General features: G+C 45.1%; 1 protein-coding gene across 1 annotated transcript in view; it reads right to left on the bottom strand.

Moving 5' to 3' along the window:
* The window catches only part of Prkch (protein kinase C eta), a 214,789-nt gene that overhangs the window by 64,232 nt on the left and 132,672 nt on the right, over positions 1 to 17,885 (bottom strand). Inside the window, exon 10 of the mRNA XM_051147557.1 lies at positions 7,085 to 7,239. Coding sequence (XP_051003514.1) covers positions 7,085 to 7,239 — 155 coding nt within the window. The remainder of the gene's footprint in view (positions 1 to 7,084; positions 7,240 to 17,885) is intronic.

Here is a 17,885-nt window from a genome sequence, read left to right as displayed (position 1 = left end):
ACCTTAGTTTATCCAGTTACGATTACAATACAAGCAGACAATAAGTACCCCCCCCCCCAAGGTTATGGAATCCTATAGACGTATTAGATTTTAAGCTATGGAATCCTACAGACATATTCAATTTGAGGCTATTTAAGGAAGTGATCGTTTCATAAGGTATGCATTCACCCTATGTGAAGCAGACATTAAATTTATGAGCAACTCAGAACAGAATTATCCTCGAACACTGGAAAGATTTGGCAACAACAATATTGGAGCTGATCCTCAGTTACAATGGTGAACAAAGTGGAAAGAGAAAACTATGGCAATAGAACAACGAATAGGGTTAGAGGTATTAATATTTATCAGGATCAGTTGCTAGGTGAAGGCTAATATGCTGAGTTACAAAGGCATCTTGAATTTGATGATCACACCTTGGTGCCATGTCATTTAGTAGCTTTAAATGCTTGGGATACGGTTCAAGAATCAGGAAAGAGGTCTGAGTTATTTACTAAAATTATATAAGGCCCAAAAGAAAACTTTACTAATTTTTTGCAAAGACTGACTTCAGCTGTAAACAGAATAGTATCAGATTCAGAATTCAGACAAATATTAATCTTTGGCTTTTGAAAATGCTAATGCAGAATGCACAGGGGTGATTAGGCCTTTAATGGCAAGATCACCACCAATAAATGAGTGGATTAGAAATATGGCTGATATTAGATCTCACATTTATGATGCTACTCTGATAGAGGTAATTTCTAAAAGTTTTAAGAAAAATCAAAATGTCAGATTTTTGTTCTTGTTGGTTGGTTTTGTTTTTTAGAGAGAGGGTTTCTCTGTGTAGCCTTGGCTGTCCTGGACTCCCTTTGTTTAGAGAAGGCCGACCTTGAACTCAGACCGATCCGCCTGCTTCTGTCTTTCTGAGTGCTGGGATTAAAGGCGTGCACCTCAATTGTGGTAAGCAAGGTCGTGTGAAAAAGGTTTGTTGGCAAGACATTCCTAGAAACAGTCTGTTTTCTAGAGATAATACAAAAAGAAGGATCTACAGTATTCAGAGGTGTGGCAAAGGTCATCACTGAACTAATGAGTGCAGATCAAGAAGGGACAAGCAAGATAACCCTTTGCCCTTGGGAAATGCCCAAAGGGGACCTCCCTCAGGCTCTCGCATCAAATTTGATTCAGTCATTACTTGTTAGTGTTGGAGAAACTCATCTACAGAGAAATTAAAAGATTTAATGCCTGTTGTTTAAAAACAGCACTGCTCTGGATGTAATCAAGGACAGAACAGCTTCAGTAGATAACAGAAAAAATCCAAGAGAGACCAGAAAACAAGTATTTTTGGCAAACTGCTCTAAAGGATCTGAGACCAAACATAAAAATACAAATAAATAGCATTGAAATTGAAGGTTTAATAGACATAGAAGAAGATGTAACAATAATTTCACCAGATTGGCCTCTTCAGGGGGTAAATATTTGGTTTCTAGAGACTGGAACTTTATCTCAGATAAAAGAAAGTGTAAGATGGGTTGAGTGTATAGAGCCAGAAGGACATATAGGAAAATTAAAGCCATATGCGGCTAACATAGCCATGAATTTATGAGGATGTGATTTGTTGCAGCAATGGAAAATACAGATTAACATTCCTCTAATCTCAGAAACCATAAAATAAAGAATATTTTTGAGAAAAATATTAAAAGGTATTATGAAGAACAGTCACAGACCATTCAGGTTGTACATAAGCAGGATATAACAGTTGTTGGTCTTTCAAAGGTACCAACTGCTGACTTTTGAAATGGTTGACTGACAAACCTGTGTGTGGGCAGAACAATGGTCTCTGATTAGGTCAGCTGGTACAGGAGCAGCTAAATGCTCGACGTATTGAAGAATCAACCAGTCTTTGGAATTATCTAATATTTGTTGTCATTAAAAAGAAACCTGGAAAATGGAGAATGTTACCAGATTTAAGAGTCATAAATAAGGTGATTCAGCCAATAGGCTCTCTACAGCCTGGAATTCCCTTGCCTTCTTTATTACCTAAGTGATGGTTTATTATGATGATTGATTTAAAATACTGCTTTTTTAATGTACAAGAACAGGATTTTTTAATGCCTTTACAGTGCCTACTTATAAAAATGCTCAACCTGTTAAAAAGCCACCAGTGAAAAATTCTTCCACAAAGAACATCAAACTGTCCCATCTTGTGTCAATATTTTGTACAACTATCATAAGAAATAATTCAGAAACAGTTTCCTATGTTTACTTCCTGCCAACTGGTTGCTTGCTCTGCCTCTTGACCTATGGTTGACTTTATTTAATTCTGTTTATAATATTCAAGCAGAAAGCTCTGGGATTAAAGGTGTGTGCTAGGGGTGAGCCACACGACAACAAGAAACAAGTTTCTCCAGTAAATAATACAATCTCAGGGTTCAGAGTATGATCAAACATCCTAAAACAATACTTCTTATTATATGCAGAGGGAAAACACACGTATGGAAATACATCTTAATATAGGTAAGATTACAAAACACTAGGCTCAAATGAAAGATATTTGGGGAGTTTGCAAGTCTGCTAATAAGAAATGTTGAGGAACCTGGCATGGTGACGCACGCCTTTCATCCCAGCACTCAGGAAGCAGAGGCAGGTGGATTTCTGTGAGTTTTAGGCCAACCTGGTCTACAAAGCAAATCCAGGACAGCCAAGGCTACACAGAGAAACCCTGTCTTGGAAACAACAACAACAACAATTAAAAAAAAAAAAAAAGAAAGAAAGAAATGCTGAGGAGTAAGGGAGGCCCCAAAAGACAGGAATCAGAAAAATGGATTCAGTTTTCTGGAAGAGAAGGACTGAAGAGAACAATGACTCAGGCATGAAACATCTGCCATGAACCCAACACAGAACTGATTTGCAAGAACATTCTTTGTAAGTCTTTAGCCAAAGAAGCAATGCTCCTAGGAGTGATTTCACCGTGGGTTCATCGAGCAAAGCCACACCCAGCAAAGTTCAGATTGCACAAGCATCTGAACCAACCAGGCTCCCAATACCCGTGATTCTGCCCTTGGGAAAAGAGATAGGCAATGTGTGAAAAGGTTATGTCAGAGAGAGTAAACCACGGGCCTAGTTCAACAGAACTTTCCCTGTGGGGATAGGGTTGACCTTACTAAATTTTTTAAACTTAGGAAAGCATTGGGAATATAGCTCTGTGTTAGAGTGCTTGTCCTGGGACTGATATCCAGCACTATAAGAGCTAAAAATAAAAACAAAACCAAAAAAATTTTAAATTCTTTCCAAAGGCAGATTTTTTTCTCTCAATCTGAAGAAAAATCAAAGGTGATTTTTCAGGAAAGGTCAAAAAGGTTAATACTGTATTCTGTGGATGTAAGAGCAGACAGTATGCCAGGTCTGGCTGTTAACACGTGTGGTCTGGCTCCCATCTGGAAGATGGGACAGTGAAACATCACACAGGCGCTCTAGGAGTGGACACTGATGGCCGAGCATGCAGCCTGCCAAGGGCTGCAGAAGGCCTGATACAGCCAGGCTCACACAGGGCAGGATGAGTGTTGAGAAGCACACTCAGTGCTTCAGTGGAACCTGGTAACCAGGCACCAGACCCTAAAACTCTATAAACTCTTCTTCACCCAATAGATCGCATATACATTCCACCTGGTTAGAGACAGCAAAACAAATGTGGGATGGAGGGCTTAGTGGTTTGGGGTTGAAATGTTAGGGACGGCTGAATTCCCCTTTAATACAGTTTATGGAGCATGACAGAAAAAGGTTCCTGTTCTGCTATAAGTAATCTGCATGCCTTTTTATTTCCAAAGTTTTTCTGTGGAGTTTGACTCTGGAGAAACATCCAAGCTACGCAGACGTTACTCATGCACCATCTGGGTTCCTGGTAGCCCAGGACACAGGGATGAGCAGTCCTTTTTCTCCTTTCTCAAAGCTGATCCCAAGACTCCCTGCTCTCCAGATCACTTGGATTTGGGGGCGGGGCTCTGAGCAGCTGCAGACTCTGGAACCAACAGCACCAGGACAGAGCCTTCTGCAGCTGCTCCTCCCAGGACATAGGCTTTGTTTCCTCTGATGACTGCTCATGGTGCACACACAAGCTCACAGAAACACAGAAGTATGACCAGCCTGCCTTCTGGTCTCGCTCATGGGTATAGTCCCTGAAAAGAGAGAAATTCATGGCTGATAGAGTTCTTCTTTCTGAGATTCTACTTGGTGAGGACTTGCTAACAGTATTGACTTTATAATTTGCTGGAAAATAAGCCACACAGGCCGAGGAAAAAAAGCCTCCAAAACCAACCAACCAACCAACCAACCAACCAATAACTTTATTTAGACAGCTCAGAGGAATCCTCTAGAGAGGGCATGTCAACTTTTATAAAGGCCACCTCAGGACACACATGATAAATGAGGCTGCCTCAAGTTTCTAAGTTTCTTACTAGATTCCCAAATGCTTCCAACTCACACCCTCTGTGGCCCAGACATGCCCTTGACTGTGTGAAGTCCAAGGGCTTGGCTTTCAGAGCCTCCCCTTTAAGACTCTAGTCCCAGCCAGGAGCCTGATGGAATTAAACGTATCCCGTGAAACAAATCCACAGGACAAGAATAGCACTTTAATCTATCCTGATTAAACGCCCTCCCTTCAAAGTCACTTAAGACTCTAGGTATGAACATGAAGACCTGAGTTCAAGAATAAATGAAATAAATGAAAAGTCAGAGTTGAACATTAGAACTGAGCCACAGATAAAAGAAACTGAAGGGAAACTTCAGTGTGTGGATCGATCCTGCATCACCAGAAGCACCAGCAACCACGATGCCTATGTTCTATGGAACAAGATTCACAGAGCAAATGAAAGTTAAGTAGGACATCCAACCCAGAAGAGCAAGTGTGCCCTCGCATTACTGCCGGTGCTGTGTAAGGGAAGGCCCATGCAGTCAGGCCACCTGGCTTCAAGCCTCATTCCTTCTATTTCTGCCTTAATTTCATGATTAAAAGTTTTCCCAACACTATAAGGACAATAAGACACCAGCCCTCTAGTCATGTCTCCAGTCTTCAAGAATCTCCTGAACAAAGAAGGTAGCAGAACAGTTAGGGTTGGAATTCTCCGTTCACTAGCTGTTAGTACCCTGGTTAGTAAGTACGTCTTTCTAAGAATTGTTCATCTAATCAATGGTGATGACCACTGTTAGTGTTAAAAAGAAATAAGTGACAAGTATAGGTAAATTGTTGATCCTGGAACAAGTATGCAATTTATTGCTGTGGGGCTGATAATAATTAACTTGGTTTACAACAGAAGTCATTCCAAGCAGAGAGGTCATTATTCTTAATAAGCAAATGTGGGAAAGTCTCTCTTTGAGGTAAGCAAGGTAGAGACAGGCAACTCATAAACAGTATATTTCAGCCAGAAAATTCTTTGCTTTAGTATTCAAGGTTGTACCAAAAAACACACGTTTTCCCCCTACACACAAAAGTAGTAACTTTGTCACTAGAGAAAAACAAGTGTATTTGCTATGTTTATTTCTGTTACTGTGATAAAACGAACAGACAGCAACTTAGGGGAGAAAAGGTTATTTTAGCATACAAGTCTAGGTTGTGGTTCATCTCTTACTGTTCTGTCATTGTGAAGAGACACAGAAGAAAGTATTTAATTGGGGGCTTAATTACAGTTTTGAGGTGAGGCATTGGCAGGGAGCCTGGCAGGCATGGTGCTAGAGCAGTAGCTGAGAGCTTACATCCAGACCCAAAGGCAGGAGGCAGAGAAAGAGAGATAGAGAGGGACAGAGGGAGATGGGGAGAGGGAGAGGGTGAGGGAGAGGGAGGGGAAGGGAGGAGAGGGGAGAGGGAGAGGAAGAGGCTGGACCTTGTGTGCGTTTTTTGAAATGCCCATCCCCATTGGCACACATGCCCCAGCAAGACCACACCTCCCAGCCTTTCCTAAGCAGTTCCATAAACCAACTGGGAACTGAGCATTCGATTCTAAGAGCCTATGGGGGACATTCTCATTCAAACCACCAATTATGTACGGCTCACCAGAGCAGGGAAGCTGACATAGCGGGAACTCATAATATCTAATCCCATCCCATCCTCACTCAGTCAAGAGCAGGAGAAATGAATTCATCTGTGTTCACCCACTGTTGTCAGATCATTTTCTCTTCTTTTACACAATCTAGGATCCAAATTCAGAGACTAGTGCTGTATGCCTCCAGCCCAGGGGTTCCCATACCAGTTAACGTAACTAAGACAACTCTCCACAGGCATGCCCGAGGCTAATCCAATCTAGACAACACTTCACCAGACTCCCTTTTAGGTGGCTCTCGTAAGTGGTTTCAGATTGTGTCAAGCTGATCACTAAGACCAGCCGTCATGTGTGGCAACCAAGGTATACCATGATTAAAGAGTGGGAGGATTCTGACCACAGGTGCAAGGAAACCGTCAACACGAACACACCCAGACACTCCCTAGCTACTCCACTTCTCACACTATCCACCGTCTCCCTGATGAATGCTGCACTGGATATCCACTGAGAACACCAGTCAGACTCGGAGTCTATTCGAATTACAGCCTATTAAGATCAAAAGATTGGGTCACACAACGTGATCAAGTACAGTTGGGAGGCTACACAGGACAGAAACCATCAACCCCATTGCATAGCCTTAGGTGTGGACTGGCAAACCCACCTCATCTGACCTCAAGGCTCTTACAGCGTCTTCCAGCAACAGCCAAGACACACTGCTTGGCTCAGCTGCACATTCTTAAAACAGAATGGGTGCATGGTAAGCAACTCACTTCAAGTTGTAGAATGGAAAGAGGAGAACAGCAATGAATCCAGCACTTTCCAGGACTTGGCTACCACAGCAAATGCTAGCTGAGCCAATCCATGAATATTAATCAATCTCTCTAGAATGCAAATGGACTGAACATTTTAGTTTGGAGACAGAGTTCATCTCTGTGCTAACTCTAATGAACCCTTGCACCTTCTGTGGATCTCATTGCTAAAGACCTGAGTTGATGACAATAAGAAATCGAAGGCTGGACGCAGTGAGGATCCAGGCAGGGGGTGAATCAGAAAAGGCGCCCGGTACACAGACTCACCTGTAAATGATGCCTTTCTCATGCAGGAACATGAGTGCAGAAATGATCTCTGCGGCGTAGAAACGAGCTCGGGCTTCATCAAACCGCCGGGACTTTTGGATGTGGAACATCAGGTCACCTCCGTTCACAAACTCCATGACGAAGAACAGACGGTCCTGAGTGAAACACGTGGGGGACCGATTAGCCTATTGCTTGTCCGCTAGCATTACGCTCCCTTGAAGAGCGAGGTCTTCCAGGAGGTACTCAGACTGCTGCCTGGGAGCAGAGGTTGGCCTTGTGTGGGGTCAGGTCTGTGATCCCTTAGGGAAGAGTGGCATGGAAATCTCCTTTAGAGAGAGTTCCACTCAACCTTGACTTATCTTTCACTAACCACATGGAAAGCATCAAGAGACCTGGGTTCTCAGTTCAGCCCGACACATGAGACATTGCATAAGGCAAGAGAGCGCAAATGTTAAGTCCTCTGGCAAATGTCTTCAGTGGAGTAGACAGGGTTAATCCCAGAGGAAAGGGCACTGGGGAGGGTGCTCCTTTCCTCACAGAAGAGCAGAAAACTTAGAGAACTCAGCCCAGTGGAAGCCCAGTGGACAATCTCTGATAGAAACCCTCCGATCCAACAAAAGATCACGAATTAGAAGTGGACTTAAATCATACCAGAGGCTTCCTGCAGTGACTCTCACCATGCCTGGGGGTGGGGGGTATGCATCCCAGCTAAGCTCCCTCTGCAGCAACCCAGGGGCTGTGCACTGCATGTGGTGCACCAAGGACTGGGGTGGTAAGACTGCTTAATGACAGAAAGGTCCATCTAGCAAGCAGCTGCTCTGAGACACAGGATAAAAGGCTTGTGTCCAGGCCTCCAGCATCAGTGGATTTCCTTGCTTCCTTCCCTGAGCACTGAATAGAGTGCTGGGGACCCCAACCAAGAGGCTCACAGACACAAAGCAGATATGGTTCCACCTAACAAAGGCTAGTGCAAGAAACATGGGTTCTCAAAACATAAACAGCAGATCTGAACATTGTGGTAGAACTGTGATGGAAGTGCTAGAGGAAGCAGGACATTTGATGCCTGCTTGACGGTGAGGGAGTTGCCTGAGCAAAAGCCCTGTGAGTCAAGGCCTGCCTGTGAGTGTCATCCTTCAGGCAGTGCTGCCCTTTTGGGGTGAGAATGTGGGCAGTCACTGTGTGGGCAAACTGGTGTTTTATGAAAGAATGTATGCAAGCAAGAACCAGCCTTAGTGTTTGAAATGCTACCAGTTTTCCTAGGGTCAGGGGCTGGGCTGAACAATGGCAGGGAGTCTGACTTTGGCTCACTTTCCAGTGAATCGCTACTGCATAGCAAACTGATCGCTATCAGGGCAGTGCAACCCACGACCTCCAACTTCCTATAGAAGTAAAACCTCAATCAGAAGGGAAGGAATCAAATATATATTTGTCATTGTGTGGGCAAACTGGTGTTTTATCAAAGGTGTGTGCAAGCAAAAACCCACCTTCACTTGGAGTTTGAAATGCTACACGCACACACACACACACACACACACACACACACACACACACACATCAGCTAGAAGCATGGATTTATTTTAAGAGCAAAAACAGAATGGCAAAGTTCATGAAAACAAAACAACTTACCACTAACTCAAGTCTCCAGGTTGCCCCATAGCCCAAGGGAAGACTATACAAATATAGCAAGCCCTATGACTAAGCTAAGGGCCCTTGTTCAAGTTGCAAAGGGAGAGGCCGATTTGGGTGGATGGGTTCACATGAATAATAGCTGTCCTATATTCTATGGGCAGGAGTCTGGTGGGTGGGGTGTATTAGCAAATGGGTTAGGTGGAGAGGTAGCACTCTAGGGACAACTACCAAAGTGATACAGACACAAGAAGTTGTTATGCTAACACGGGACTCATCTGGAGGGACAGGCCCAGGACTATGAGGAAGACTACGTTGGAAAAACCACTCTGCCTAAGTGGCACAGACTCATGCTTCTCATGGCTAGGGTTGCCAAGGCAGCAGTGGCCATCAAAAGATAAAGGCCATCAAAAGAAAGGAACTCTCTTCCACACACAAAAGCTGGACCGTGGGCTAAACTGTAGGCATGAGCACAAGGCAGGCTGCCTTTGGGTCTTTCTCCTCCATCTTTGCTCCATCTATAGGCCCAGTGTAGGAGGCAGGCCTCAACCTATAGAATCTGGCACTTTCTCCTTTGCTGTTATCTGGAGAGACAGGATGCTTTGTTCCACATTCTTGCTTCTTTCCTTCCAGAGGCTCACTCCTACTATGGACCTAGCAGGAACCTAGAACGCAGGGTACCAATTCACATCCCCAGGAATGCTCCCAGCTCTCAAAGCAGAGAGAAAGGAAGAGCAAGGTTGAGAAGAGGCAACCAGGACGAAATGAAGTCAAGCCCTATCCCATGAAAGACCTCAAGTCATGTGACGAGGCACAACACTAAAATTGTGTTTATCAACCAGCAACATGTTTTATTTCCTGCAAAGGAACCTCGAGAGACCGGAACTTTTACTGACCCTGATCTAAAATGTCTGCTAAAGAGAGGAAGAAGGCTCTACTGCAGTAGCTCCAAGACTGTCATTGCGGAGGAAACCAATGACAAACCCTCCAGTGTTTACAGAGAGGCTTGATTATCATTGGTATAGTGTATAGAGAGGTAGTAAGATGAGAGACGGGATCTCATCAGAAATAAAACTTTATTGAGCGTTCCACCCCATGGCAAGGGGCTCAAGACACAGAATAGGATGCTGCTAGTAGCTCTAATGAAGACGTACTTTCAGCTCAGAAAAGAATGGGGAAGTGTAGAATGCCTTCAGCTATAGGCAGAGAAAAGACAGGTAAGCCCCATGCAGTGACAGCTTTCAGTTGTGGGGTCTGGGATGGCAACCCTTTCTACTTCTCAGGAGCTCTTAAATGTTACTAAGGTCTCATGGTCTCCCTCGTCATTCTTAGTGTGATTTGAAAGAAGGAAGAGAAGGCATTGGAAAACATGTCTTTTTTTTTTTTTTTTTTTTTTTTTTTTGAGATAGGGTTGCTCTGTGTATCGTTGGCTGTCCTGGACTCACTTTGTAGACCTGGCTGGACTCGAACTCACAGCGATCCACCTGCCTCTGCCTCCCGAGTGCTGGGATTAAAGGCGTGCACCACCATGCCTGGCATGGAAAACGTGTCATTTTAAAACTGCCTCACAGAAGCATCATCTAGGTGGCAAGAATCAGAAGGTGGCTGCAGAACCCCGACACCCTGCTTTCTATTATTGAGGTTCATCGAGAACCACCCTTTCTCTCAAGGCATCACCTCTGCATCACATTTATAAGAATGGCATCCCAAACCAGAGGCAACTGACTATGGGCTGTGTCTCTGGAGCTGCAAGGGTCTGAGTGCATGGCACCTCCTGAAGCTCTAACACCACCTTGCTTTCTTTAAGGAGGTGAGCAAGAATGACCATTCACTGGGCGCACACAGAACTTCAGGCCCTGGACAGGGACCACGCATCCTGAATCAGATGTGCGCCTACACCTGTTTGCAGACATGTAGACAGAGCACACAAACCAGGGTGGCAGGGATGGCAGAATGGTCCAGTGGGGTGCTGGGGAAAGAGAGAGGCTAGGAGGCTAGGGTGGGATTTAGGAAAAGTTCTTGAGAAGAGCTGACTGAGCCCCCCCCCCCACCCTCACAGTTTAGAAAGTAAAAATAAACACAAGGTCAGGGTGGAAGATGGCCAAATGTAATGCACAGAAGCCAGGACTGGTGCCAGACAGAACACAGGCTGCTAAGTGTTGAAGATGCTGAGCACAGAGCCCTCTGAACTCAGGCTGCTAGGCTTATAATCAAGCCTTGGTAGAAGAAGCTAGAGGCAAGTTCTGGGAGGCGTCCGACTCCGTCCTGGGTCGCCAACAACTGAGAACTGCAGGGTCCTCAGTTTCTATCAATAAAACTCACCTACCGAATTAGGATTTTAAGCTCAGTGCCTGAGATGAAACAGGTGGCAGCTGTGGGATGTGACTTGAAAAGACGCCGGTAAGAGCTGGGACATGTCGTGTATAATAAAACATCAGTAGCAAACCAAACCACCCCAGAGAAATCTTACTCCATCGGAATGAACTGCCGAAATCTCCAAGAAGCCTTACATGTAGAAAAAACAAAACAACAACAACAACAATAACAAAACCAAAAAAAAAAAAAAACAAAAAACAAAAAAACAAAACCTCACCACAGAAGAGATCCGCATGTGAGGTTCTGACAGGAGGCAAACAATAACCTCTTGCCTACAGCTCTTGTCTATGTGGTTTAAGAACTAGTCCCTATGGTTACTTGCCCAACGCACTGTACCATGAAACAAGAAGAATCTTTTCTTGTGTGTGTGTGTGTGTGTGTGTGAGATCCTGCATTATTAGGGAGGGACTATAGGATGGATTAAGGTGGGCCATGAATCACTTCTAGGGCAGGAAGGCCTCTGTTAATCCCACCCCAGCAGAGACAGCCAGAGGATTCTTTTCTGTACTTAAAATCTGTATACCCAGGCTTCCCGACGTCCAGTTTCCCCAGAAGCTGAGCCTGAGCATCAGTGAAGCATCACCTGAGGCTCTGGTTCCTGTAAGGCAGATTTGCCCTGACCTGCATGATGGAAAACCCCAGGTCCAGGAAGACTGGTTGGGCTTCGGTTCCAAAGCCAAGCCCTTTGTCCAGCACGCCTCGCTCTGGTCTCTGATTCAACGGACCACAAACACAAGCCATCAGCATGGAAGGATGAACACTGGGGAGAATAAGAGCCACTCATAAACCCCTTTGTCCCCACGCCCTGTATATTAGTTACAGGCACAGAGTTCAAGGAGCTGGTGCAGGGCAATGATGAAATTTCTGTGTCACCTGCCCTGGTTCCATTAACCCATGGAAGCCTGGGCCAGTTCTCTGCCCTGGTTCTCTGACAACAGGAGATAAACACATCCCCTGAGCGGGAGATACCTCAATCAGTTCTCATTAGAGGTTGGTCCTGGGAGTTTAAACTGAGACACAGCTGGATGAGGCAAAGCCTGGCCACATGGTAGAGCTCCGCTGAGATGGGACAAGTGACAACATGATTCCATGATCTTAGATACCTTTGGAGTTATCTGTTCATGTGCTAAGTCTCATCTCAAAGACTGCTGCCTAGGGCCATGCAGACAACTGCCGCACCTCCAGCACAGGATCAATTGGAACAAGCCTACGTTTCCAGTCTCTTTCCCAGAATATTTAAACTGATATAAAGAGGTTTAATTCAATCTGAGCTGTGAGAAAGAACCGAGGGAATGTGTCTGGGGAGCTGAGGCTGCCTCTGTGGTGTGAACATATGAAATTCTTCAGTATAACAGGGTGGTGCAAACCTGAATAGATGGATGGATGGATAGATGGATGGGTGAGTAGGTAGATGGATGGATGGATGGTGGATGGATGGATGTAAGGATGGAGAGACAGATGGGTCACAGCACGTAAAGAATGAAGCAGGAAATATAGAGTGGAGCTGAACCTGGGAGGTGGTGACTCACGCCTCTAATCCCAGCACTTGGGAGGCAGAGGCAGGTGTATCTCTGTGAGTTCAAGGCCAGCCTGGTCTACAAAGAGTGAAGTAGAACTATGAGAATGGGGAGAGTGAAATTAGAAGCCCATCGCTGGGGTCCCTCATTTCCAATTTTAGATCCCCCTGGGAAGTCGGGTCAACTCCTAGCCTGGGGAACCACAATGCCTCTTGTATTTGTGAATCTTTCTCTTCAGCTCTTTTCTTGTTTAGCCTCAGGCAAGTTTTCTGTTGCTTCCATGAACGATTTAAATAAAATACATACAATTTTTTAAGAAGCAAGAACCTGGTTTAAAATCTAGGACAAAATGGCTATAGCAACATGACCATGCGAGGGATAAACAGAAGCCAAGAGCCTCATGGTGCCAGGTCCTTTCAAAAGGAATCCTAACAAATAGCACTTCCTTGTAGATGATAGCTCTAGATCCAGGAGACTCTAAGCCCAGTGCCAAGTCTTGATGTCACTAATAGGAACCCTGCCCAGTGACAACACCTGACCTGTAGACCCAGAGTTCTCAGTAGGCATGGGCAGCTTCAGGTGTGCTTTATTCTCACATTCTCCCTCTCCTTCTCCCCAACCTTCTCAACTAAAAATGAGGTGATGCCACTCCATCAAAATGGGGATGGCAAGATGACTAAAGTCAAGGTTTACAAGGATTAACTGTGTTAAGCCAAGAGTTTTGACTAGCATTTGATCTGCAGGAAGTGCTCAAAACATGATGGCAACTGTCATCATTATCATCCCGTTTTCATAACTATCATCACTACAGCTTTGTCCACCATGGCCCCATGGCTAGAACTGCAGCCCATCTGACAGCTATGCTTTATAAGCAACACACACACACATGCACACACACACACACACATGCACACACACACACACTGCACACACACACACACACATAGACACATACATACACACAGACAGAGACAGACACACAGATACATACGTACACATAGACAGAGACCGACACATAGATACATACATACACAACCAAGCAGACACACAGATATACACAGATACATACACATACAAACACACACACACACACACACACACACACACACACACACACACAAATACACACACAGAGGCATGTGCAAACTAATAAAAGCTGCAATGGCTCCCTAGCCCCCAATGTAGGACAAGGATACAGAGTAACTTAGCCTGGTACAGTAGCTCATGCCTATAGTCTCAGCTTTCGGGAGGCAAGAGAGTCATGAGTGCAAGGTCAGCACTGGTGGCTACATAGCCAGTTTAAGGCTAACCCAAAGCCTAGCAGGTCCAAGGAGATAAAAGTCATAGCCCTGCCCCATTCCCCCTCATCCCCACAGCCCAGCTGTTGAGGTAGAAAGCATTTCCTGATGTTACATGGCAATGACCTTGACCAAGTAATGATTCTGCATTCTAGGAAGTATTTTTAAGGAGTCACAAAGCCGAGTTTATGAGCAAAAAGATACCAACCAAGCACACAGTTCCATTCAGTTGCTTAATTTTCTAACCCTAAATAAAGACTCTGATTCTCAGCTTTATGGATTTTAAAACATTATTATTGCAAAAACAAATGCACTGCCCTGTAGACTGCAATATGCTATTAAAGACTGCATAATGGTTTGTCTTTCTCTCCTTCAGTAGCATTTACTCATTCTTATAAGCACATTAAGAACGATTTTTCTCTGTTTAAAACTAGACTACGTAATCCTTTTGATTTACAAATATGTTCCCTTTGCAGATATGTTGTTTTGGGAATGAAATGTTTTGAGTAAGAAGCAGTCACGGCACATTGGCCACAGTGAAGATGGAGGGGGAAAATTCATAGAATAGCAATTACATTTGTGGTTATGAATAATTTAGATAGTGATTCAAGGCACTGTTGAGCTGGAAGTCCTATCTACACTCGTCAGAGCCTAAGAGCTGCTGGGGAGTATTTCTGTATGACTAACGAACACCATACTGAAGGCTGCAGAGCGCTGCTAAGAGCTGGGGGCAAGAAAGGAGTCTCTGGAAACACACAGCACCACGCTGATCGTCTCCTAAGTTGCACTGTTTCATTATTTTTCGCTGACCAAGTCATCCGCTGGGTGAAAGGAGAGAGAGGTCACATCAACAGGAAGCAGTCATTGACGTCAAAGAGGTCATGGTGGAAAGCACCCTTGTGAGGAAATCTGATTACACCATGCCCGAACTGGAAACCACTTGAATTTAACCACATTAAGAATGATTGCAAGGGCTTCACAGAGGCAACAGTGAGATGGAGTCCAATGGCTTTATTTTGCTTTTCACCATCCTGCACATCCTGTAAGATGCCAGGAGTTAATTCAATTACCCAGCAAGCCTCGTGGCAGGCCCTGGGCCAAGGCACAGCTTGTCTGGGCAGAGGCTCATCTTTGGTTAAGGTTCTTATGCCTCCACTGTGGCAAAGAAAGCTTTAGGGACTTGGGCTTTTAACCTGGAGGGATTCACAACCCCGCAGACAAGTGTGTTCCTGGTGGCTGGGACTTCTTACAGCCTCGTCTCATAATGACACCTGACTTGCCTCTGTACCAGATGAGGGAAACAACTTGACAGTCTCTAGAACCACCTAGAAGACAAACTTGTGGGGGAGCTTTCTAGATTAGGTTAACTGTCATGGAAACACCTAAATATGGGTGCTGCCATCCCACAGGTTGGGGTTCCCAACTGTATTAAAAAAAAAAAAAAAGGAGAAAGCAAGCTGAGTACTAGTGTTCATCTCTGTCTCCTTACTGTGGATGTAACGTGACCAGCTACTTCCGGGCCCTGCTGTCATGACTTCCCTGCTATGATGGACACTGTACCTTCAAACTGTGAGCCAAAACGAACTCTTTCTTAAGTTGCCTCGACACCTACTCGTTCACCCCCTTTCTTTCCAGATAGCACCCAGAAAGGCCTTCTAGAGTGCAGATCTTAGGCTACTCCCCAGCTAGACAGCTCTTACTAACTCCTTGAATGTCTAAAATCATGGCTAAATTCCTTAGCAAAGGTGTGAGACTTATCCCAACTGCAACCTCTGCCATCCCCTTTCCTATCTCCTACTGCATGTGGCCTTTCTAGGCTCCCAGTGCCCCAGTGGGGTGCCTTTGTGGTCCTGCACTGCCCTCCTGTGTCTTAGACCATGGCCTCCCTCATAACCAAAAGCCTCCTTTTAGCCCCTCGAGTCAGGGTGCAGACAGCGCCTCCTCTGAGAAGACTGCCCAAGCCCCTTTAAAATAATGTCCTGCCACCTTCTGTCACACGGGGATACGATTACCTCCAACTACAGGTAATTAAGACTCGGCTCCATTATTTTCTCTTTGCATAGATTTTTAGTTCCTAGCCACTAACTTGTCCCCCCTCCACACACACACACACTAAATTGAAAACAGGGCGGGCTCAACAATATCACTGTTTCGAAGCAACACGTCTGTGTCTGTGCTAATGAGGTCTATTCTCACATTCAGTGACTGCATAGTTTTGAAGATATCACGTACCATATATTGTTTTTAAAGACGGGAGTTTTAGTATATAGACCTGGCTGGCCTTGAACTCACTGCACACACATCCATCTGCCTTTGCCTAAAGCCTGTATGCCCAGCCTCCAGGTATGGCTGTGTTAGGGTTTAAAATAATGTTTCCATAGATGGAAAATAATAAGAAAACTACAATTTTGCTCTCCCCTCAAAGCACACTCATATTATCATTAGCAGATATTTCCATACCAGTTGGGAAATGTTTCTAAAGGTTTGATTATCTGTTTGTAAACTGAAGCCGTATGTACCCTGTACAGGACAGGGTCTGACTCACAGACAGACCTCCCCATGGAGACAGCGGCTTTCATCAAAAGCGCTGGTTCTGATGTCTTGTTGATAAAGTGAAAACATGGCGATTAAATATCGAAACGGGTGAAGGTGTGCGTTTCTCCCACTCTGTGTTTGACACAGTCCCCTTCAAACACACCTAGTGAGCTCATATTTGGCTCCGTGGTGCTCTAGGCACCCCACATCTCTGCTTTGTTGTGCAGCAGACTTCTAAGCTAACAAGAGTCAGCAGGATACTTAGTCAGGTCCTCGCTCCCACTGAACAAACGCTGCACACTTTTGCTGTCCCCCAGTTCAGGAGCCCTGTCCCAGTAAGGGCCACAGTGCAGACACTGACAACACTAACTCAGCCTTTCCATGAGCCCAGAAGAATATGATAATATATATTTTAAGAATCATATTCATTTGCCTGTGTCCACATGGGTGTGGGCAGGTGCATGCCATGGCTCCCATGTGGAGGTCAGAGAACAACATGTAGGAGTTAGTTCTCTCCTCCCACCATGTGGGTTCCAGGTCTCGGGTAGCTTGGCGTGGCGGTCAGCACCTTTACACACTGGACCATCTTGCTGGCCCACGTACACTCCTACGAGGACAACCTGACACATTTTGCTTTCTCCATAAGAAACAGTCCTCTAGCTCGTGTGGGTAGAAACCGAAGACAGGTCACTGGAAGTCATGCAAGGCCACAGTTTTCAGCCAAGGCAGATCCCTCAAGATGGGCACAACGGGCACGGAGTGAGTGGATAGGAAGGATGCTGCTGGTTTACAATGCAGAAGGGCAGCCCTCTGAGAGTGACTTAGCCCACTACGTGTTAAAAGAGGGCCCATGACATAACACTGTATGAAGATCTGGATTTTCATTGATGGCTCACTGAAAATGGTGAACAGTTCACCAGCCCTAAGATGAATCATGTGATAGGGGTGATGTTTTGAGCTTTCTCGGCAGGTCTGTCCCAAAGCCCAAATAAAGAGGAGCTAATCAAGTGAATGTCAGGCCCGTGTTCCACAGGCTTTCAAGGAGAGAAATTTAACCAGGCTGTAAGCCAAGTCCGCCTTATCGGCTGCCTGTGTTTGCTGATGGTGTTTAACTCGCGCTAAGCAGCCTTTGCCATCAGTAGATGGATGTGTGGGCCGTGGTGCATCCCTACTTCATGTTTCCTCAGAGGGTACCAAAGAGACCTCGGTTCTGTGCTCCCCAGGGAGGGAGGAAGGGAGTTAACAGAGCAGCAAAATGCCAGGGTGGCTTCCCGAGGAGCAGTGCAAAGAAATGGGAAAATATGTACGGATGGTCGGGAAGGCGGACGAGTGCGACTCCTGTTTCAGAGGGAAATTGTGCTGTACATCATTTTCAAGCTTAAAATGTCACAACCCTTGAGGAGGAAATGAAAAGACTCTGGGAAGACTTCCACCACTCCCTTCACAGCT

Source organism: Acomys russatus, chromosome 1, assembly GCF_903995435.1.
Source record: "Acomys russatus chromosome 1, mAcoRus1.1, whole genome shotgun sequence".
NCBI classification, from domain to species: Eukaryota; Metazoa; Chordata; class Mammalia; order Rodentia; family Muridae; genus Acomys; species Acomys russatus.
The sequence above is the reverse complement of the archived record's forward strand: the minus strand, read 5'-3'. Positions and strand labels throughout refer to the sequence as shown.